The following is a 22,865-nucleotide window of genomic DNA, read 5'->3' as shown; positions in this document are numbered from 1 at the left end:
GGCTGGGATACACCACGAAAGATTCACGGGTGGGAGCTTCCCAGACACCTACAAGGCCCTGGTGCCTTTGGGAGAAAGGAGGCTGGTCTGCCCAGATCAGCGTGGAAAGGAGCAGGTTATGGGATCAGAAAGGAGCAGGCACGTACGTGGGTGGGGTGGAGAGCTGGGGGCTGTGGAAGCCACTATGAAGACTAAGTTTTCTCTGAGTGACAAGGAGACCAGCTGGAGGGTCTGAGCAGAGGAGTGACACGGTCCCACTACATTTTCTTTACAATGAGCAGGGACCTTGATGTCCTTCTGACTCTGTACCCTGATGCCAAGGGCAGACAAGGTCACTCCAATAGGTGACTGTTGAGCTGCTGGGATCAAAGAAAGTTCTGAACTGAGGTTTAGGCGCCCTGCCACGTCCTGGCTCCCTGAGAGCGGCGGGAATGTTCTAAGCTGATGCTGGGGGTGGGGTGAGAGTTGGGACAGAGGGCGAGGCTGAGCGGCAGGAGCGAGGGGGCAGTGACACACTCCTCCCGTCCATCTGGCACGTCTGGGGCAACACCTCCAGGGCCAGTGTGCTCGGTGGGAATCCCACCTACCCTGAGGGGCTCCTGGGCTGTATCAATTAGCACTTTGGAAAGCCCTGGAAAAAAGTGAATGGAAAAGCAAAAAGCCTCCTCCACCACTTCCCCAGCTGCGGGGAAGAAAGGAGGAACGCGTGACTTCCCCATACGCTGTGAGCGAGGCAGCCGGGAACACGTGGGGACGCAATGGAACCCATGCCGAGGCGCCACGGGTCAGATATCTTTGTGTGCGAAGAGTGCAGGTGAGGGAGGCCGGCCGTGTCTCCCCAAAGCAAAGAGGAGAGGAGACGGAGGCGAGGGGACAAGGCTCCCGGTCCTGTCTGTGGAGTGGCCGGCATCTCACGGCCACACGCTAGAACCCTGGAGGAGGCACAGAGACCGTGTGTGTGACAGCCTGGCGGGGTCACCAGCACACGGTTGACACATGTCAGGGCCCTGGCAAGGACTCAGAAAGTAAGGATTTCCCTATGGAGGGTCCCTAATGAAGACACACTCCCTCGGCAATAGGAAGATGGTGGCAGTCACCAGCCGCAGAGAGAAGAATTGTTTCCGATGCCTGGAAAAGCAAATGAACGAACAGGATGGGTTTTTGAACGTTTCGTTGATGCCTGCTGACTGCACAGTAGTTATTGCATGGCTGGGATGTGCTGCGAGCTCTGTGCATAGCCTCCCGCGCTGTGGTGGTTGGTGAAATGACTGAGTCCTGCAGGTTGGTGGCAACGTTAGCACTTCTAATAAACAGCTGCAATGTCCTCCACGTGACCCTCACATCAACTGAGCGAAATGCATGATCATGCCTCTTCCCCTGAAATGGGAAACTGAGGTTCAGAGAAGGCAAGTGACTTGTCCACGGTCACACAGCAAGATGGGGGCAAAGACAACAATCCAACTGAGGCTTCTGCCTCCTGCTCCTTTGACGTTGCCAGGGCTAATCGTTCTATTTCATTGATACCTGCTCCCATCTTCATTATTTCCTTTCTTGTCATTTCTCTGTGTTTGAAAACCTGCCGTCTTTCCAACCTCTTGAGCTGGGTATACCGTGTCCATCCTCTCTTCCACCGTGTCTAATCTGTTCAAAGAATATAGTCCGTTCTTCATTTCCGTTATTCTATTTTTCAGTTCTAGAATTTCCATCTGGGTACTTTTTCTGTAAGTTCTAGTTTTCTGGTGAAATTCTCCATCTTGTCGTCTCTCTTCCTGCAGTTATTCATCACCCTTATTTTAAAGGCTATGTCCATACTTTGTGACATTTGGACAACATGCGGGTCTGCTTCTGCTGTCTATTTTCTCTCTGTCTCTCTGGGGTCATCTGGTCCTGCCTCCTGGCACGCCTGGTACCCGCGGACACGGCGCGCCCCTGCCGTGCATGGGGGAGGCTGTCCTTACTCAGAAAGCAACTTTCCTTCTCCTGGGGGCAGGCAGAGCAGGGCACATACCCTGTTCCAGCTGGCGATGGGGATGCTTGGCGCTGCCCTTCCCTTTGCATGACGACTCGTTATTTCCGGTTTGCCCTTCCTCATAGGGCAGAGCCCTTCACGTCCCATAGCCGGGATGCCGCCCACGGCACCTCTTCCTGTGGGCCCTGGTCCCCAATTTCTGTCTCCCTGCCCTGGTGAGATGGCCAAACGCTCGGTCCAGCCGTTCAGCCTCTCGCTGCTGTTTCCAGCTCGGGCTCCCAGGCTCTGGTGCCCGGCAACTTCTCCACTGGAGATGCCTTGAGAGGACAACGGGGCACAGGGCGACTCTCTTCCCTGTGGTTCCCTTTGCCCTAGGGTCTTGGCTGACTCGGTGGTCCTGAAATCTATTTTTTATTACTTTATTTGTTTTGCTCTCCACCAATGTGAGACTGCCCAGCACAAGGACCTGCTGCTCTCAGCATGCCCTCTGGACTTACAGCCAGCACAGGGAACGTGGGACTCAGCCCCCTCGTTTCCCTCCTCTCGGGGGTCTCCACCCTCAGGTCCTGGCTGCCGTGGTTGTTGTGGAATGGCTTCAGAGAGCCGGAGCGCTATCCTATCCAGCTCTTACAGCCCCCGGCGGGAGGAACGGGCCGGCACAAGCTCCCGCCGCTGCCAGCATTGGAAATCACAGTGTGTCTCCTCCGCCTCACGGTGTGCTGGTGCCCGGCGTGGCATCCTGCACGGGTTAAGGGCTTCGCCTTTCTGGAGAAGACGGTGGGGCCCATAGGCGCCATGGCAAATCTCCTCTCGGCAGCCGAGTGAGCAGGTGGTGGCAGAAGGGAACGAATCAACAGGCCAGAGGGTTGTCGCTGCCACCTGTGCCCGCCACCACCTCTGTCCCCCGGGGGAGGCCCAGTACCACCTGCTGTCACGGCGGCTCCTCGCACACCCGCTGTGGGACACACAGTGAGCATGACTTCCAGCTCAACCCGTGAGGAGTTGCTGTCGGGATTTAGTGTCCGTGAACCTTCAGAGACTTGAAAAACGGATCCCACCACGACCCGGCCTTTGGGGGCCTGGTTGGCTTCACACGGTGGCCCAGGGGACGCATGGAACAAGAACTGGCTGGTGAGGGCTCCCAACTTTCCTTCAAAGAAGAACAACTCTTTCATGTGCTCCAGCCCAGGCCTGATCGCTGGACACTTGAACCCATCGATTCTGGTTCTGTGAAGGACCTGCTAATGGATCATGGCCAACAGTGGTTGGCATAAAAAATGGCACAGACAGACGTGGGTTCAAATGCTGACTCATGCTCCTAGCTGTGTGCTCCTGGGCAATGGCCTGCATCCCTCGGACACTCGCTTTCTGAATCCAAAAAGCAGGACTAATGGTGCCCACATGGTGGGTTGCTGTGAATAAGATGCTCGCACACAAGGGACCAGCTCGGTCTCCGGCACAGAGCAGGTGCATCGCGAATGTCCATTCTCTTTCTTCCCAACGTCTCGGGCTCCTCATTTGTAAAGAGCCCAACAGAACTGCTGGCTTGCCCTACTAGCAGGGTTATTTAAAAGACCCAATGAAACCAGGCACGAAAGAACAAACCTGGGGTATTATGGAAATGGTGATTCCGACTGGCTGCGTCAGTTGCTTCCTTCTCTGGAGGGGCCGGACAGCCAACCCTTCACTGTGTTCTGCTCCACTGGCCATGCATGACCTCTGAGATCCTGCAGGGAAGGGGTCCCCAAGCAATGAGGGGGCTAGCGGCCAGCGGAGCGTCTGCAGTTCACACGCCCAAATTCTCTATTCAGAGGTTCAGTTCTCAGAGCATCCATGCGGTCTGCATGGGAAGACTTCTGGGGCGTGCTGGGTCTTGCTGCTTGCAAGGCCCTGATGCTGGCTGCAGTCTAGCAGAGCCCCCTTGCCTGTCACCTTTCCAACAGCTTTGCAGGCACCAGATCCCCTGAACGAGATCCTTCTGCCTAAAGCTTCTGTCTCAGTCTCTTCATGCATATGTGGGGATCAGAACAGGGCCTGCCTCACTGGGTTGTGTGGAGAGACGTGAGTCCGCGCGAGGAAAGGCTTCAGAGCTGTGGCTGGCACGTGGCCGGTGCTCTCGAATGCTCAGTTTGCTTCCTCAGATCCCTCCAGCAGTTTGCTGTCCTGCACGGAGCACCAGATGCACCTCAGCCCTGTCATTCCGGCCCCACCGCATCTGACACATGTGCAGGCGGAGCTCAAAGGGAGAAGTGACTCGTCCAATGACACACAGCGAATGGTGCCAGGGCTCAGAAGACAGGTGAGCCCCAACTCCAAGACGCGCCTCGTCCTTAGACGGAAGTCACTCTGTGCCAGCAGCTGCCCCTGCAGGGAAAAGGCGAAAGGCCGAGCCTTTTGCAGGGTGACCCAGGGATGGGAAGGGGCTGCTGAGCCTCCGGTCCCCTGTCGATGACATGGAGATAAACATCGTTCCTGCCTGAGGTGGCCGCAGAGAGTCATAATCAATCTAAAAACTGGAAGGACACCTACATTTACGGAGGGCTCTTCTCTGCCGGACCCTGTTCTAAGCACGATCATGGATCAAACGGCCCCAAACCTGCACCAGACCCTCCGCTGGGAGGTGGTGAAACGAGATTCCAGGGGAGGTAGAGCCCAGAGGGGTTGGGGCTGGGGTCCGCCCTGAGCCCGGTGTCTGAGGTGCAGGAGAGGGATAGAGAGGACCCCTGCTGGGTGACAGCAGTGTGACCACTGCCAGGGCCTGTGTGGGCCAGCACGAACCCTTCTTTGTCTGTTCTGTTTCCTCCCTGGTTGATGGCTCCAGTTCAGCCCCACCTGCCGAGTCACCCATGAAGGTGGCAGCTGTGTTCCCCCGCCCAGCCGAGACCTGGACCCACTCGATGCCTCTCTGCTCCCCGGGTCAGGAAGGACCAGCCTCGCTGTTGCTGGACCCGCTTCCCTGCACAGAGCATCATCCGGGAGAAACCGGCCATGGTGGGCTGAGGCCTGGGAGGCGGCCCCCGCCACAGAGAGGTAAACGGGTGACAGGCTCCTTGTCACCGCGGGAGTGGGGGCGGCCGCTTCTCCCCTTCCACAGAGTAAAACCCAGGTCCCTAATTAACTCAGTCAGCAACTGCGCTGACCCTGAGGCCTCTCTCCTCTCTGTGCCCCCCAGGGGATGATGGAAACAGCCTCTGCCCTAGGGCAGCAGCCTGCAGTCAGGCCATGACACGGAGCCACCTCGGGACTTTAGGCCAGTCCACCCCCCCTGGGCCTCAGTTCCTCATCTGTAAAATGGGACAATGAGGCCAGCCCCTGCTCACCCCAGACTCAGTGGAGCTAAAAAATGAATGCATGCTTAGTTAGCCCCGACAGTCACTTTCCTAAGGGACTCTAGCATATAGCCCCCAGATTATAAAATTCTTACTTAGAATACTGGCTTATTTAATATGCATCAGCATCAATGCTACGGGTTTATGGATAGCGAAAGAGTCTAGAATAATTCCTGGCCCTCAGTAAAGGATCGTTAGTATTAATATCTGGAAAATTTCTGTTCTGGTATCATGCATTTGAGGAACCAAAAGTACATGTGCGTGTGTGGGAGGTTTAGAAGGAATAAGAAGGACACGTGTGGAGTTGAATGCTGACTCCAGGCCAGTCGCTCTGCACTGGACGTCTTGCTGTCTGGGCAGCACCCTCTGAGCACCACACTGCCCTCCCTTTTGCAGATTCTCTCTCTCGATTCTTTTCTTCCATGCAACAATTTCTGGGCACCTGCTATGTAGCAGACACTCTGTTAAGTGCAAGACAAAACAATGCTTAGAGAAAGTAAATGACCTTTGTCCTTGCCCTCCTGAAACTTTACATTACAAAGTGGGGCCAAGGCCAAGATGATTAAGAAATGACACAAAGAATTTACAATAGCCATAGTGGTTCAATTTTATGTGTCAAGTTGGCTAAGCCATGGTGCCCAGCAGTTTGGTCAAACACTAGTCCAGGTGTCACTGTGGAGGTATTTCATAGATGTGGTTAACAACTATAACCAGTTGACTTCATGTAAAGGTGATTATTCTCAATAACGTGGGTGGGCCACAACTCATCAGTTGAAAGTCTGAAGCAGAAAAACTGAGGTTTCCTGGAGATGGCATTCTGCCTCAAGACCATAACATAGAAATCAAATCCTGCCTGAGTTTCTAGCCCGCTGGCCTGCCCTACAGGTTTTGAGCTTGCCAGCCCCACAACCACGTGAGCCAGTTCCTAAAAATAAATCTCTCAATATACACGTGCATCTGTTCTATTGGTTCTGTTTCTCTAGAGAACCCTGACTGATATAATCACCTTCAGTGCTATGGAGGAGGGCATGGGATGGAGCTGGGGGATGTCCGAGGAAGTGGTAATGGCCTGAAGCCTGTGGGATGGACAGGTAACGAGGCAGAGGACAAGAGCCTCCAGGCAGGGGAAGCTGCAGGTACAAAGGCCTGTCGGGGAGGACAGCTGAGTCCCAAGGAACAGAAATTCAGAGAGAAGGTCCAGTGCAGCAGAAACCCAGAGAGGAAGATGCAAGATGGGGCTGGAGGGTGGAGCTGAGCCCGGGCAAGCTGTGGTGCCCCATAAGGGCTGGGCCACACCCAGGGAGCCCGGGGAAGTCCTCCAGGGTCTGAAGCAGTGGGGTTTTCTGATCGGGCTCAGGGCGGGTTAAGGCTTGCTTACGTCGTGCTGGTCAGAGGCATGGCCAGGGCGGGCCGAAGGGGTGCAGCCAGGCCTTCCGGGGGCTCAGGCACTGAGCCTGGGTTTCCCTCCACAAGTTCCCTGCACCCTTCCTGCCCTGCTTTTTTGCGCCTAGGGGCTGGCCTTGGGGCCTGCATCAGTGGGCTTCCCCGCTGGCTGGCTGCCTGTGGGGTTTGGCCCATGGGAACACAGGTAGGAGATTAGAGGCCCTGGCCCCCTCCCCGTGGGGCAGCCAAGGGCTAGTGGCCTCTTGCTCCTGCCAAGCGGCTCTGTCTGGGAGTCCAGTACTATCCCCTTCCTCATCCTAGGGCTGGGGAAACACCCCACTGTTTCCATCCCGAGGGACCACACTGTCTTTGGGTGTTCCCTACCCCAGACCGCGCCCTCGTAAATGACCCTTTCACTAACCTGCCCTCAATGGCCCACTCTGAGTGCACCGTTTGCATCCTGCTAGGATGCTGCTGGGGGTCCCACAGTCCTGCAGGCAGCCCTGCCACCCACTGCAGAGAACCCATCTGCTCCAGGAACGGGGCTCCCAGCCTCAGACGATTTGCACGAAGAGCCGGCTAGGGCCAGCTGGGTCCCCCCAAGGTCCGGGTCCCCTCCCACCTCGAGTAGCTGCTCCTTCTGGAATCCTCCTAACCCTGCTCCCGCTGCTACCCAGGAACCCCCCCCATCAGGAGGTCTTCTTGTCCAGGCTCACGTCATTAAGATGGCCCGTGGCAGGGACAGAACCAGGTCTCCCCATGGGCACCACTCTGGTTCCAGGCTCAGGACATTCCAGGCCCCACAAGCCGCCAGGCTGCCTGGTGCCAACCACCAACCCCCTCCTGGGCCCTGCCTCCCACAGGAACACACCAGATGCTGGTGGGAGCCACAGGGTAAGGTCCCTTCAGCCTGCGGCTACTCCAGGTGGTCAAGGTAGCTTGACCCCCACCCACTCCTGGGCCCCTTTCTAATACTGATTCGCCTGTCCCCTTCCACTCGTGGGCTCTCTGACTCCTGCTGGACTTAAATATCAAGCTATTGGAGAACACTTCTTGTTTTCCCTGTGGACAAAGGTCCCCAGAACATCCTGAAGCAGATCTGGTACCCACCGGTAGCCTCTTCTCACCCTATCTCTGGATTGGTTTGGTAGCCTCAACCTCCCCATCTTATCCATGCGCAGTCTGCCCACCGGTCTAGCAGGGTCAATATCTAAAACATCTTTGTGTCCGACACCTGGCAAGGCGCCTGGTGGACCTTTGGGGCCAGTACCCTTAGCTCTGCTTTGCAGGGGAGGAGGAAGCTGGGCTCTGAGACGCTGAGCTGTCCCCAGGCCACACAGCTTCTTAAAGACTCACTAGGGCATGAAAGCGGCAGTGTCAGGTCCTATGGGGGATGTAGGACTGTCAACCCCATTATACAGATGGGGAAGCTGAGGCCCTTGGACTTCGGTAGCTTTCTCAAGGTCGCACATCTTGGAAGGGCCAGGGCTGACCCCCAAGTCTGCTCTTCAGTGGCGCACTGCCCGGCCTCCCCCGGACACGGGACGACACCTGTAACGCTTCGCTGCACCCACCAAGCGGCAGGTCTGTCCACACCACTAGGTAGCAAAGCCAGGCCGGTCCAGCTCCAGCCTCCAGCACGGGGCGGTTCATACACATAACTGCTCATGAGGGACCAGCGCCTCCAAGGAGGGAACGCCAAGGGCCCCAGTGATGTGGAAGTGGCTGGTTGGTGACAATTGATGGAGAGGGAAGGCTCTGTGGAGGTGGCCCTGGAGATGGGCTTTGAAGACACGGGAGCTTTCGCACTGATGGAGGAGACTGGAGAGAGTGGGGTAAACCAGGCAGCTTCCAGAAAGCACACGGCGGTGGCAGTGGTGCTGGAGGACTTGATGTGGCCATGGAAAACAGAGAGTGCCCTTCAGAGAGGCTGCGGTGGGCAGGGGTCAGGTCATGGAAGTCTGTAGGAACATGGACTTTGGGATGAAGGCAATGTGGAGCTACTGATGGTTTATGGCCAGTAGACGGTAGCGATGCAACTGGCATATGGAGGCTGGACTGCAGGAGGGTGCACACGATGCCCCTGGAGTCTGGAGAGCAGCCCTGTCTCCATCCTGGTGCCTTGGAAAGCCTGTCTCCTTTGGGGCCTCAGTTTCCCCACTCCTTCCTGCACTGACTTGACCCTTTGCCCACGTCCCCCCACACCCAGGAAGTGCTGGCAGGTTGGGAGAGACCCTCCTTGTGCTTGCAAATCTCCCTCTTCTCTCTTCCTACCCCTCTGCCTCTGGCGTGCTCCTGTGCTGGAAAGCAGATCCCCGGAAGCATAGATAGTGGTTCAGAACGGGCGGACGGGAGAAGCGCCCCGAGAAACACGATTAACCAGGATTAGGGTCATATGAGAAGGAGCTGGATCTGTTTTCATATTTTGAGCCACACAAAAGGAATTTAAATCCACAAAGCTTCTTATGAGTGTGGATTGAAGGGTGATAAATTCGGAGTCCAAGGACATCCGTTCGACAGCCTTTGAAGCCTGTAACGTGGTCAGGAATTTAGGGAGGCACACTGCATGCACGTCCAGGCTGACATCTGTCCCCAGAAGCAAAGGACGGGCCGATTTGGGTGGTGCAGAAACCGTGACAAAGGAGAGACTACCCAGAAGTAGGAAAGCCGCACCCCACCCCTGCCTCAGGGATCTGGCGTGGGTTCCAAAGAGCTTATGCACAGAGAGAGGCTGCCGGCTGGTCCGGGGCGGAGGTTTAGAGTTGACTGGGGCTTAAAGAGATAACTGACTTTCATGGGGAGATTCTAACTCCAACAATTTATAGGGGCGTCCAGAGGCTCTTGAAGGGATTCGGGGAACAACGTCTGGTGACCTCTAGAATGGAGACTCAAGACTGCAGGATCAACCTGGCCGCTAAAATGGCAAGGAGCCCAGCACCCACTGGTGTCCCGAGACCCGTGGGAGCACCAGATAACAATCCCGTGTCTGGAATAGGTCATCTGCAGAAACCAGGGCTGTTGTCCCAGCCTGCGAGACCCTGCGAGGGCTGCTTGCTCCTTGCCTACTCTCCGACCCCATTTTCTACGCCTTTTCTGTGCTCACTCTGCTGGAGCCACGCGGACCCCTGCGCTCTCCTGCGAGCATGCCAAGCATAGGACCTTTGCACAGGCTCTCTGCCCTGCCCAGAATCTACAGATGTTAAGACACCCTCTACTTGACTCAGGATGCTGGGCCAATGTGAGGCTCTTGGAAAGAGTGTCCCCGAACCTTCTGTATCCCTGAGTCATGGTGAGCACCACCCTCTGCGTTCTCTCTGCCTTTGTTTCCCGACAGTCTATCCTTGTGTATAGCTGCAAAAGTTCTGCATGCAACTAGGTTCCTTGAGCCCAGGGACTTTCTTTTATTTCCTACTGTATTCTTAGGAGAGTTCTCTAACATAATCTTCAATAATCACCTGAAGGTAGGTATCACCCTCACTTAACAGATAAAAAAACTGAGATGAAAAGAAGTCTAGCAAGGGGCCAGCCCTGTGGCCTGGTGGTTAAGTCAGCATGCACTGCTTTGGCAGTCTGGGCTCAGTTCCTGGGCACAGATGTACATGACTTGTTGGTGGCCATGCTGTGGCAGCAACCCACATACAAAATACAGGAAGACTGGCACGGATGTTCCCTCAGGGACAATCTTCCTCAGCGAAAAAAAAAAAAAAGGGAGAGAGAGAGAGAGAGAAACAAGTTGTCCAGCAATTGCAGTTTGCCTAACCTCAGTTAGTAGGTGTTAGGCCAGACTTTCAATGGAGACACTCCTCCATGGGTCTCATATTCATATGTGATTTCTGGGTATACTACGAATGAAAGGCCCTGACCGCTCTTTATCTGGATCCGTTTTCAGGGTTGTGTTTGCAGGAAGCAATCAGGAAACACGAGGAACTGTGTCCCTCTGGGGCAAAGAGATGGCTTGCCTACTGCTGGCTGCAGAACGGCGGATTCCCCGAGCTCAGGGCTCCTGTTCTGTGCTGCAGCCCATCACATGTGCAGCCCTCTGCCTGGCCCTCTGCCTGGCCCCAGGGCTCCCAGCAGGGAAGGCAGCCAACACAGACCCAATGCTGCAGCTGCTGGCTGTGCCGTGAGTAACAGAGTCCCTTGTCTCTGACCCAGGAGCCTCACGTCTTCTGCCAACTAACCATGAGTCCTTCTTCCCCCAGCCCCCCAGAATTCACCTGGGGCTTGGATGTATTGGATGGAATGGACCAGAAGAAAATTTGATTGGACCGAAGAAGAGAGAGACATTATTCACTCAGTAAACACGGAACACGTTAAGCCAACGAATGTGGGCAGACGTTGGAAAAAAACAGGTAACAGCGACAGGTGAAAGTTTCTAAAAGTTTGCATTTTGCTGACCTTGAGAGTGAGCTCAGCCATGAACTCTCTGGAATTGGACCAAATGGACAAAGTGGTCAGGTTGAGCCTGAACTGCCGTGGAGGGTACGGACCGTGGCTTATTTACTTCTGTGTTCCTGGTACTATACCCTTGGCCCCGGCCTCTCATGGGGACTGTCCAATGGGCAGATGGACAGACGGACGACTCAGTGGTGCTGACTGACGATGGGCTTGCCAGTAGACCACCAGGCTGTCTGCCCCTGGGGGAGGAAGCAGGGAGCGCCGGGCTCGGAGTCCCGGGGTACAGAAGCTCTCTGAGCGTTCCTTGTGAGATGCATTCAAGGTGCTCAGAGGCCAGTAACCAGGCAGAACGGCTTTCTGATGATTATTTTTCCAGCTGAATGAGATTCAGTTAACCGAAGACTTAGTAAGTCCTTCTGGGCCCCGAGGAAAGAGAGACATTCCTCTGCCCACAGAAATGAGTTTCTGGCTCTGCAGCCTCAGGTCCCAGATCAGGGAGAGGCGAGGACTGCTCAGACTCTCATCCGAACGCCTGAGGCAGGACCACCAAGGTCGTGCCCCTTGCGCGGGGCGTCTCTCTGCTGAGACCACAGGTCCACAAAATGAAAGGGGAGCTGCCCGGAGGCTCTGTCCTCCTTGTGCGCGGTTGCTGCCTGCCTTGGAGGCAAAGGCTTGCGGCATTTTAGGATCGCAGAGGAACGTGGGGAGGACCACAGATTTCTGCTTCCTTCTCCAGGTAAGGAAACAGGCTCAGGGAGGGGACGTGACTTGCCCAAGGTTTTGCACGAGCCTGTAGTGGCACCAAGATAGAACCTAGGGACCCTAACTTCCAAAGTATCTCGCTTCCGGGGCGCCTGACCCATGCAGCAGTCAGGCATCAGTACCACCATCAGAGGGCCAGTGAACGGAGCTCCCAGCGGGGCGGGGCCCGCCCGAGATCCCAGCCTGCTAATGGCCATGCCCCCCTCCCCCCACCCCAGGCTCTGCCACTGCGGCGCCCTCTCCCGAGGTCAACTGAGTCAGCGGTGCAGCCCCAACATGATTTCTTGCTCTATTTCTGTGGTTTTGGAATCCAGGTTCCCGCCTTGCTTGGAAAGATGGGCCTGAAATAGTGGATTACAGTGCACTAAAAACTCATGGTTTGAACATGTGTTTCGAGAATAAATGCAAAGCGAGAATACAAAACTACTTTAAATGTCACCCAAGTGAACTGTACAAGAGGATTAAGAAGTGAGGCAAGTAATTTCCTGTTAGAGATACCCTTTTCTTCTGCCTCATTAAATTCTGTTTGCTTTTTCTTGCCACACAACCACTACCCAATGCCACACCCCTAGACACGTCGGGGTGACAGATGGAGGGAACAATCGAGATGAATTGTAGCTGTGCTGCTGGGAGAGTGGGGAGGCAAACACACACAGAGAATCAGAATCAAAGGGGGAGATGGTACAATAAACATATTCCCTGCCCCAGGGCCTCTGTACATGCTGTTCCCTCCACCTAGAATGTTCTTACCCTAGAATCCACATGGCTTGCTCCCTCGCTGCATTCACAGTTCTGCCCAAATGCCCTCCTTGGAGAGGCCTTCCCTGATCACCCCAGAACAGCATCACTGTCCTTATCCCCTTGCTTGGCTGCATTTTTCCCTCACAGACACAATCACAAAATGACACTCCTTTGTAGCGTGAATTCCTTCTCTGTGTGTCTGTCTCCCTCCCAGCAGGAGGGCAGGGACTTCCTCTGGGTCCCTTACTGCTGTGTTTTCGTTGCTGAGAACGGCGGTAGGCCCTCTGCTATGTGTGGACAGAAGGCAGAGTGAAAAGCACGCCCAGCTCAGGGAGCAGAGGTGCTCTCTGGTCTGTGCGTAGCGAAAGGTCGGGGGTCTTGGTCATTCGTGGGCCTCAGCATCCTCCTATGGAAAATGAGATGATTGCAATGACGACCTCAGTCAGCCCTGACCAGGAATGGCCCAGGACAGGCTCCAGCTCACAGCAGGTGCCTTCTGACCTCTGGACCTTGCGTTCGGAGGTTTCCTCTCTGCACTGAGCTCTGTGCGTCCTCGGCTGAGCAGATCAGCCGTTCTCAGGGATGGGAAGGTACAGCTCGGCCTACAGACTTCCTTTGGCTTTTGCAAAAACAACAAAGCTAAAAATACTACGAAACCGCACTGTGCATCTGTAGAGCTGCCCAGAGCTGTGCAAGCAAGTGTGCGTCCCGCTTGCTGGGCTCCTCTGTGGCTGGGGCAGGATGTGGGGACACAGCACACGAGGAGGCACCTGGCCCTGCCGTGGGGCCCCCGGGCCTGGCTCCCAGAGGGCCTGGAGCCTTGGAGCTGGACTTTGCTAGAATGGTGGGATGGCCCCTGTCAGCCACGGGGGGCTCATTCCTGAACCCAGGTGTGTGTGTGTGTGGCTCGGGTTTGTCCTGACCAGGGTACCCATGGAGGATGGGCTATTTTTATCAAATACCATCCCTTCTCAGCTCTCTGCCCTCATGGCTCTTCCCTGTCAACCCAGGAACCTTCAAGAGCATCATCAAAGGCTCACTGATGCCCTGGCTGGGAAACCACAGCCAAGGGTCAAGCTTAGCAGGATTTGGTCCATATCCCACTGTACAGATGGACAAACTGAGGCTCAGTGAAGGGAAGGGGCTTGGCAAAGCCACACAGTGTGATGTGGGACAGCCAGACCCAGAAACAGCTTTCTGGATTTCTGGAGAAGAACACCTGCCTTTAGAAAGTGGTTTTCATGTTTTCTTTAAACTGGGTCTTACCCAGGCAGAAACAAGCTCCTGAAACCGAGCTTTTCTAGTTGAGGTGGAGCGGGGACCCCTAGCCCAGCTGCCGGTCCTCCTCCCCTCCCCTACGGTAGTCTGAAAACCAAACCACTTAACAGACCACACCCACTGTCTGTGCTGGTGACCCCAGAATGTACACCCGCTTCCACCACCACCCCCGCCCCCCCAGGGCTTTTCTCTGGAGACTTCGAAGACCAAATCAGGCAGTTCATCTGCGGTCATGTTACTAAGTGGGGCTTGTTCATTCTCAAAGATTTTTCAGAAATAGGTTCTAGGAAATCTGAAAAGAAGAGAGTGGGTTTCAAGGATGAGGAAGAGGTGATGATGGGCACTCCTGGTGACGGGAGAGAGAGGACATGAGAAGCAGCAGGACCAGGTGAAATGGATGTAGTCAAAGCCACGGCAAGGATGCTGGACCCCACCTCCACTGGCTCCCTGCCCTCCTTCCCATCACGAAGACAAGGGTCCTACTTTCTGAAGCACAAAGAAAGACACATCCATGTTCGAAATGGTCTGTGGATCCAGCCTGCACATGGACATCCCATCACTGTAACAGTGGCAGAATGCATTGCTCATTTGTCCGTGTTGGCGACTCGTTCATGCATTTGAATACGGCGAAAAGGGGAAACACTTGATTAACCAGAACTTTCCCACGATCAGATGAGCATCCCATTTCCTGAACACTGCCCCACCACACGGGACTGGAAGGGCTGCCTTCTAAACATCCTGGACATGCAGAGAGGCTGCTGTGTCCCAGGAGCTGGAGGAGGGCATGGCAGACATAGGACCAAGTCATGTCCCCCACACTGGAGTGGCAGGGGACAATCATCTCAACACGGTTGAAGGCAGAGAAAGCCAGGCCAGTAAGAGCACAAAGAGAGTCAAAGAGAGCTGGGTTCAAATCCCAGCTGTGCCACTTACCAGCTGTGGGACCTCGGGGGCATTCCTTAACCTCTCCGAGCCTCAGTATCTTCATCTGAAAAAAAAAAAAAAAAACTCAGACTTACCACAAGGAGCGAGTGTGAAGATGGAACCAGGGAGCGCCCACAACGTGCTCAGTGCAGAGGCTTGGAATGAAACCTAAGTGCTAATGTGAAGCCACAGAACCTGGGGCCTGGCCGCCGATGACGAGGGAGCAGCAGACACCTACAGAGCGCTGGCGGGAGTCAGGGGACCCGAGTGCGGTCCCTCATGTTCCAGCTATAAATGAAAGCTCCTCCTGCACGACCTCTCAGACCACTTCCTGCCCAGAGGGCAGGCTGGAGCAGATGCTCCCCACCTGAGAGCTCGCGTGCCCAGCGCTGGTTATGCTGCTTCACACATGGTCTAACCTCACAGCTCCAGCCTCCCATCATCGGACAGAGGGGGAAACCGAAGCTCAGAGAGGCCAGCCGAGCAGCTGGGTGCGTCACAAATGGGTGAGCGGGGCTGGGAGCCTGTCTGTCAGGTCAAAGCCCTTCTCTCTCCCACGACAGAGGATAGAGTCCTGTGCAGGTGGCACCTGCAGCTGGGCTGGTGGCAAGTCCCAGATCATATGGTGGGGAAGGGGGCGCAGTCTGACTCCGGAATATTCTAACTGGCAGGAAACAGACTGCTGGGCATCTTGTGAAGGGAGAGTGTACTTGAATCTGAGAATGAGCGAGGTGTTACGGTTGTTTTAGGTTTTCTTCTAAATACTGAGTCATGGGAGGGCCCTCTCCAAACAACAACAAATGATCATAATAATACTCTGCCCAAGGTATTAATAATAACTCCTGAGCCTGCAGCAGCTTCCGCCACAGGCTGTCTTGGCTCTTGTCACCTGTGAGGCGTGCAAAATGCTTTCCTTCTGGGAGTGGGGATGCAAAGAACTTTCCGTATGGTTCCAATTTTAGTCTATGTGCTGTGGAAGCAAGCACAAAAAGAACTTTCTCGATGGTCAAGATGACCTGGGCTTCTTTCTCTCCCTTTCACCTGAGTGCACCTGCGCCCGCGGACCTGGGCTCGCTGACCTCTGCACGTCAATAATGAATGACCCACAGGCCCACGGCTGTCGATATGGCATAGCGGCCGCCCCGGCTGGCAAGAGGGAGTCGGTGCCCAGGATGGACCTGGCCTGCCTCTGACTCTCCATGGAAACAACACAAAAGGAGGAATTTTTGCAAATCACAAAATAGTTTAATTAAAGTAATTGCTTTCCCAAACAAGCAACATGTGTTTCTTCCAGAACAAGCAACTGACTAACATCGGATGAGCCTCGAGGCTGTATATGCAGTGGCTCGGGGACTGCCAGCCTGTCACTCCTGACTGCACATCCCTCTGTGAGTCACTTAGCCTACTGTGCCTCAGCTTGCTCACCTGTAAAACAGGGATATTGTCAGTGCCTACCCCCTAGGATGGTGAGAGGATAAAGAAGGTCAATGTATATGAATGGCTTAAAGCATGCCTGGCACGTGGTAAGTGCTCTCTAAGGGCTAAGCTACCATCATCATCATCATCATCATCACCACCGTCATCACCATCACCACCACTATCACCACCCCCATTGTCATCATCACCATCATGACCACGACCACCACCACCATCATCATCATCAACACCATCATCACCATGACCACCACCACTATCACCACCACCATCATCATCATCATCACCATCACCATCATCACCACCACCACCAGCACCATCATCATCACCACCATCACAATCACCATCACCATCATCATCATCTCCTCACCATCATCAACTACTCTGGGTCAGATGCCACATGCCTCATGCAAAGTATCACTGTTCCCATTTCTCAGGAAATGAAGCCTGAGAGAGTCCACACACACTGAATTATTCATCATACCAATAATTAATTCACAGCCACTGGGAGGAGGCCCAGAACTTTCACATAGTGCTCTCTGTGACACTGCCGAGCTGAGGTACATCAGGCAGAGAGCTTGGAAAGGCTGGCTGTCCCCATGTCCTTTGATGTTTTCATCCCCAGCTAATGGAGCCCTCTGCTAAACAAATGACCTCAGACACAGCCCTTCCTAAGCAAGGCCAGACGCGGGAAAGGTAACACAAATTACGAAGGAGAGACAGACACGAGGTTTTTGAGCGCTGCCACGGAATCCCAAGAGGTCGCTCCGAGCCTGGTGGTTCTGCATCTGTGAGTGGCTATTTAAGATCAAAACACACCCAGACTCATAAGCAAGACTCAGAAACCTCCCCAGACACAAAGCAGCAAGAATAAGTCCTCCTGGTGCCCAGCTATGCCCAGCGCTGTCACGCACGGTCACTGTGGTGCTTTGCTGGTGGGGGACAGTACCTGTGGGAGGGGGCTTGGAGAATTGCAGCCACTTTGGAGTTTATAACAAGATATTTGTTAAAAAAAAGATCTCTCTAAGTCAACTTTGGCTCTGAACGTTGCCCAACTACTGCAGTGTAGGCAAAAAAGCCATGGAAAAATGAAATCTGCTGAGATTTTGCTGGTAAAACGACCTCTGTCTTAATATGATGGATCCTGGTTGGCATAAGACAGAGTCTTGCCCAAGGTCACATGCCGGTTAGTGACGTAGCTGGGAGCACAGCCCAGCGACCCCCAACCCTGGTTGGCTCCTGGAAACTGCCTTGTGCTTTATTGTAGGATTCCAAAAATATATTTTCTGATCACCTAGTCTGTGCCTGAAATTGAGATGGGTACCAAGGATATAAAGATAAAAGGAATGAGGACTCCTCATTGCCGGGGAATGTGCAATGAGCATAGCATGGGACAAGACACAACCAAGTACCAATAGCAACCTAGCATCTCTTCAGTGCTCCCCTGTGAGCCAGGCACTGACCCACTCAATCCTCCCAACAGCCCTATGGAATAGCGCCTTGCGATGGACTGAATTGTGTCCCCACAAAGTCATATGTTGTGACTGTATGGGGAGATAGGGCCTTCAGGGAAGTAGTTAAGGTTAAAAGAGGTGATAAGGTGCGGCCCTAATCCGACAGGGCTGGTGCCCTTATAGGAAAAGGGAGACCAGACAGTGCTCTCTTTGCACACACAGAAGAAAGGCCGTGTGAAGACACAGCGAGAAGCTGGCTGTCCACACGCCAGGAAGAGAGGCCTCACCAGAAACCAACCCTGACAGCACCTTGATCTTGGACTTCTAGCCCCTGGCACTGTGAGAAAATACGTTTCTCTTGTTTAAGCCACACAGTTTGTGGTGCTTTGTTACAGCAGCCCTTGGAGACTGCTACAGAGCTATAATGAGCATCCCCATGTTACAGATGGGGAAGCTGAGGCACCGGGATGTGAAGCACTGTGCTGAAGGCCACGTGGCTTCAAAGATGCAGAGCCAGGGGTCAGCCCCACGCATCTGGCCGCAGAGCCCAGCGGTCTGTGGCCAGTTGCATAACGCAAACATTTATTGCCTCACACCCCCCGCTGTGGGAGGGCTGCACCTCCCCGTTCCACTGATGCTGGGCTTGGTCATCTCCCTTGCTTTGCCCAACAGAGTATGAACAGATAGGACCGGGGCCATCTCTAAGAGGAAGCTTTCAGTTTGATTGCATGGTTCTTTCAGTTCTGGCACGGGCGGGGCATGTCTAGACTGCGACCACCTTCAACGTTGACCTTCGACCGAGAACAAGAAAACGCCAGGAGCATCGCTGAGCCACGGGTGGCCTGCAATTGACCCTCAGTCTACTCGTGACGGGAATAAGAAATAAGCATCTGTTGTAAGTCGCTGAGACTTGGGGATTGTTTGCTATGCAGCAAAGCTGACACATGCAGCCTTCCTTTCGCAGTTATTCTGTCTCCTACCAACATTCACGCTGAGTAGAACTGAGCAGGTGGTCCGGAGGACTGACTTCCAGCCCAGGCTCCGCCACGCACCAGCTCTGTGGCTTTGGATAAGCCACGTCACTTCTCCAAGCCTCAGTTTCCTCATCTGCAGAAGAGAGAGAATAAAAGCACCCACATCCTGGGGTTGTTGCAAGGATTCGGTGAGAGATGACAGAAAGTTCTCAGCACAAAGCCTGACAGTAAGTGTTCAATATGGCTGGCAAGGAAGATGACGGTGTGCCGTGTGGAGGCTGCAGGTGGATGGGGCTGGATTCGAATCAAGAGCTCCTCTCTCAGTACATCCTTAAAGCAAGCGGTCCTTCAGTGGAGATAGCCGGAGGTCTGCAACCTACAGGAGGAGGGGCTGGTCCCACTCAGAGGGGCAGCAGGCTATGGGAGGAGCAGGGAGGCACTTGTTCTTGTGAAGGCAAAGCTGAGCTCTCCAGACCCAGGGGCAAGGAAGCAAGGACTGGAAGGAAGGCTGGAAGGCACCTTGAGGAGCTAGCTCCTCTTCTCCCCGTCCAGTCCCACTGCAGAGATGAGAAACTGAGGTTTGGAGAAGGGGAGCATCTTCCCCAAGGTCACACAGCCCACTGGCCCTGGAACTTGCAACAGAACCGTGGTCTCCTGACTCCAGCCCAGGCATCTTCCACCGCCCTCAGCTCGTCTAGGAGGAAACGAGACTCATTCCTTATGCCGGCTGGGAAGGCAAATAATGTCAAGTTTCTCTGCCTCGTGGGTGGATTTACCAAAACTCAATGCAATCCAACAAGCTTTTCTTTGAGTCGCTTCATAACCCCTTGTCTCTTTCTGGGTCAGTCAAGCCCGTTCACGCACTCCCTGGACCCTGGAACGGGAAGCGGGCAGTCACTGTGAATTCAGTTCAGGATATACACAAGGAGTTGGTGGGCTCTGGATTGTTTGTGGGGTCCTGGTTTGTTGGTCTGCTTTCCCCCAAGCCTTGCGATAGGCACTGTGTGGGGAGAGTGGGCGCGGGAAGGTAGAGGCATGGTCTCCAGAGAAAGAGATGGGATGCTCTGTGTTAGAGAAGAGACAGGAGAGATCGGCACAAGCCGTGCTGGACCGGAGGGCTTCAGGGAGGCGGCGAGCCTGGCACTGGTTCTGGAAAGATGGGAAGAACATGACAAAGGAGAAGAGAAAAAGAATCCCAAAGTCTTGTAGGGTAAAGTTTTGAAAGGGAGCCAGGAGGACAAACGTCCCAAGTTTTGGGGGTTTTCTCTGCAGCATGGGGGGCAAAGTTAGTAATGGGTAATAGGTAAAAGCTGCAATTTGAATGTTCAGGGGGAGGAACTGGAGTGAGCCTCAGCTTATTCATCTGCAAAATGGGGAAAGTGAGGCCAGCTCCATAGGCTCCTGGAGGGTGGTGAATATGAAACATACGTGGAACATCCCAGAGCAGGCATTGTGGGCAGTCTAGAGCTGTGCTGCCCAATGCAGCAGCCGCTGAAGAGAGACAATTCTCCGTGCGTCTCCTGCACTTCTGTGTGTCTTAGGAGCAAAAGCACTGACAGCTTCCGTTCCGGACCATCTTTTCAAGGATGTACGGAGAAAGGAAGACAGAGGCCATGCGTCCCTCCAGAGCAGAGCTCAGGTGCGCTTACCATCCAGTATAATAAAGATGCTGTCTCCCTCTGGGGAAAAGTTGGGTAGGTTTGCTTGCAGCCCATTATAAAAGATCGTGGTTCCTCATCTAGGGAGTAGAGCCTCGGGATGTGGGGAGCAAGTAGAAATGATACAAACACCAAGCTCCGGCTGCCTGCTGTGCTGTGAGCAATAGTGTGCTTTGTCTCTGATGCAGGAAGCTCAGCTCTTCTGCCAGCATCTGCCAGCAGGCTAACCTGTGAGCTTGCCAGTAAGGTAACATCTCAAGATTTTCACAGTTCTTCACAGCCATGGGCCACAGATGGCATTTTTAATTAAAATTAAATAAAATGTGAAATACAGGTCCTCAGTCACACTAGCCAAATGTTAAGCACTTAAGAGCCTCCTGTGGTTAGTGGCTAAGGGCCTGGACAGGGCAGATCCAGACCACTCCCATGACTGGGAGCACTCTATCAGAGAGCACGGGTCTAGCAGAAAAGAGCAGAGGGTGTGGGGCCCTGCCAACCTGGGCTCAGTCCTCCCTTCTGCCACTCACTGGCTATGAGACTTTGAGGGTTCTTGTGAGGATCCCACAAGATGACACACACAAAGTGCACAGCCCAGCCTGGGCATACGGTGAGGGCTCCCAAACCAGGAGCCACTATTTTTAGGTATTGGGCAAATGCCAGGTCCCCTTCACACTACAGTGGGAGGGGGTAGTGGGCAACACTGAGAGATGGGATTGGAGAGGAAGGAAGGTGGAAAAACACAGATGGGCCCATGAAGCCAGGCCCAAAGGTTCAGCCTCACCCCAAGGGCAAGTGGGAGCCTCAGAAGATTGTAGGCAGTGGCATGCCTCTTCTCTCCCCACCCAAGCTCATGGAGGCAGTGCAGGGAGTGGGGAGATCACAGGCTTTGGCGCAGAGGATGTGGGTGGGATTCTGAGGCTGCTGCTCTCGAGCTGTGAGGCCTCGGGCAAAGCATTTTACCTTGAGAGCGTGGCTTCCATCTTGTAGACATCGGCATTCCAAGACCCACCTTGTGGGGTTGTTGAGGGAGTTCAATGAGATTATACATGCAAAGCTCCCAAAAAAGTTCCTGGCACACAGTAGGTACACTAAGAGAAGGAAGTCCGTTAAATCTTTCTTCTCTGGGCTGGAGGACGAGCAGGAAACCTGAGTGGCTCTGAGGGACAGGGGTGGTTACCAAGAGCTGCTGGACTGTCCTTGGGTGGCAGATGACTCCCAGTGACCCTTGGAGTCACTTCACCTGGAAAGGCAGGTTTCAGCTTTCCTCAGCAGGGGTGAGGCCACCTGGGGTGGACTGTGGGCGCCAGGGCCCTGTGGGGTAGACGCTGTTGGCGCCCAGCCTGATGGCCTTTTTGGGCTGGGCCGCTGTGGCCATTGCCTGCTAGCAGCTCTCAGCTGCCCCTTGCTCCAGACGATTGCCCCAGCCAGACAGGAGCTGCCTCGCCTGGGAGGTGACCACTCCCTGGCCTCCCACTACCCTGGGCAGCCCCCAGGTAATGACTGAGGGACCCCCGGCTACATAAGGCTGGCCCCCTTCGCCTCAAAGTGGGACCAACTCTGCGGTGGGTGCCCTTTGTGCTCGAGGGTTCCCGGGGGGTCAAGCTGAAGGTCAACTCCAGCAGTAGACACATCCTCGCTCAGCCTCTATCCTCCCCCTGCCCTCTCCTGCTTCCCTCGCCCCTTCTCCTGGAGCACGTCCTCAGTGCTCCATGCACACCCGAATGCCTGCCTCAGGCTCCGCTGGGCAGGAACCGAGACCCCTGCATGAGGCTGGTCTGAGCAGTGATGGTGGGGAAGAGAAATTCCTGGAAGCGAAGTGCTCTCAAGTCCAGGGAACTTTTTCAAGAGGAGGAAGGCTCCTCAGCAACTGCTTGGTCCAAACTCTTGACTTTATAATAAGCAACCCGGATCCATCAGTCATCGAGCATCGGGGCCCAGAATGTGCCTGGCCCTGTTCTGGAAGCTGATGATACAACAGTGAACAAGGCAAAGGCCCTCTCGTCCGGATGGTCACACGTCAAATCAGACAGAGCAGATCACGGGAAACACTTGTGCAGAAGTTAAAGGGGTGGCATGCCAGGGGAGGACAGGCGAGGTGGCCCCGGGGAGAGGTTGCAGGGGAGCTCCCCGCAGAGCCAGGGGTGAGGGGGGAGGAGCTCAGACAGAGGGAAGAGTCAGTGAGAGGCCGGCGCGGTGCCAGTGTGCTGAGCAAAGGGATAATCTTACAGGACGAGGTCAGAGAGGGAAGCAGGGCCTGATCATGTCACCCAGGAGGACAGTGACTTGTCACCCAACAAACTGGCAAAGGTGAGAGGCTGCTCATGACTTCCCTTGCTAGTCACTTCCTCTGGGTCAGCTCTGTCCTTGGGAAACCGGCGGCACACCTGTTACCATGGGAGCTCCAGGGCCAGACCGTCTTTGACGTGGGACGTTTCAACGCCAGAGATTAAGCCCTGCAAATAAACCAATCAGTGGCCTGCTGAACACCAGCTCCGCGTTCCCAAGTGTTTCTCTGGGCTTTCCTGCAAAGGCGCCGATCAGACAGGAGGCCATAAATATTT

The 22,865-nt window shown here is 54.6% G+C and overlaps 1 protein-coding gene across 4 annotated transcripts in view; it reads right to left on the bottom strand.

The window, feature by feature from the left end:
- The window catches only part of ST3GAL1 (ST3 beta-galactoside alpha-2,3-sialyltransferase 1), an 85,779-nt gene that overhangs the window by 19,790 nt on the left and 43,124 nt on the right, over positions 1-22,865 (bottom strand). For 2 of the 4 annotated variants that reach the window (XM_046641836.1, XM_046641839.1), the window contains exon 2: positions 14,794-14,848. In XM_046641836.1, coding sequence (XP_046497792.1) covers positions 14,820-14,848 — 29 coding nt within the window. In that variant the 3' untranslated portion in view covers positions 14,794-14,819. Of the gene's footprint in view, positions 1-14,793; positions 14,849-16,520; positions 19,796-21,264; positions 22,758-22,865 lie in introns of those variants that run through there. The other 2 variants (XR_006885569.1, XM_046641837.1) reach the window with 2 other exon arrangements.

The sequence above is a fragment of the Equus quagga genome, chromosome 16 (assembly GCF_021613505.1).
Source record: "Equus quagga isolate Etosha38 chromosome 16, UCLA_HA_Equagga_1.0, whole genome shotgun sequence".
NCBI lineage: Eukaryota > Metazoa > Chordata > Mammalia > Perissodactyla > Equidae > Equus > Equus quagga.
This window is presented reverse-complemented; position numbering and strand designations above follow the sequence as displayed.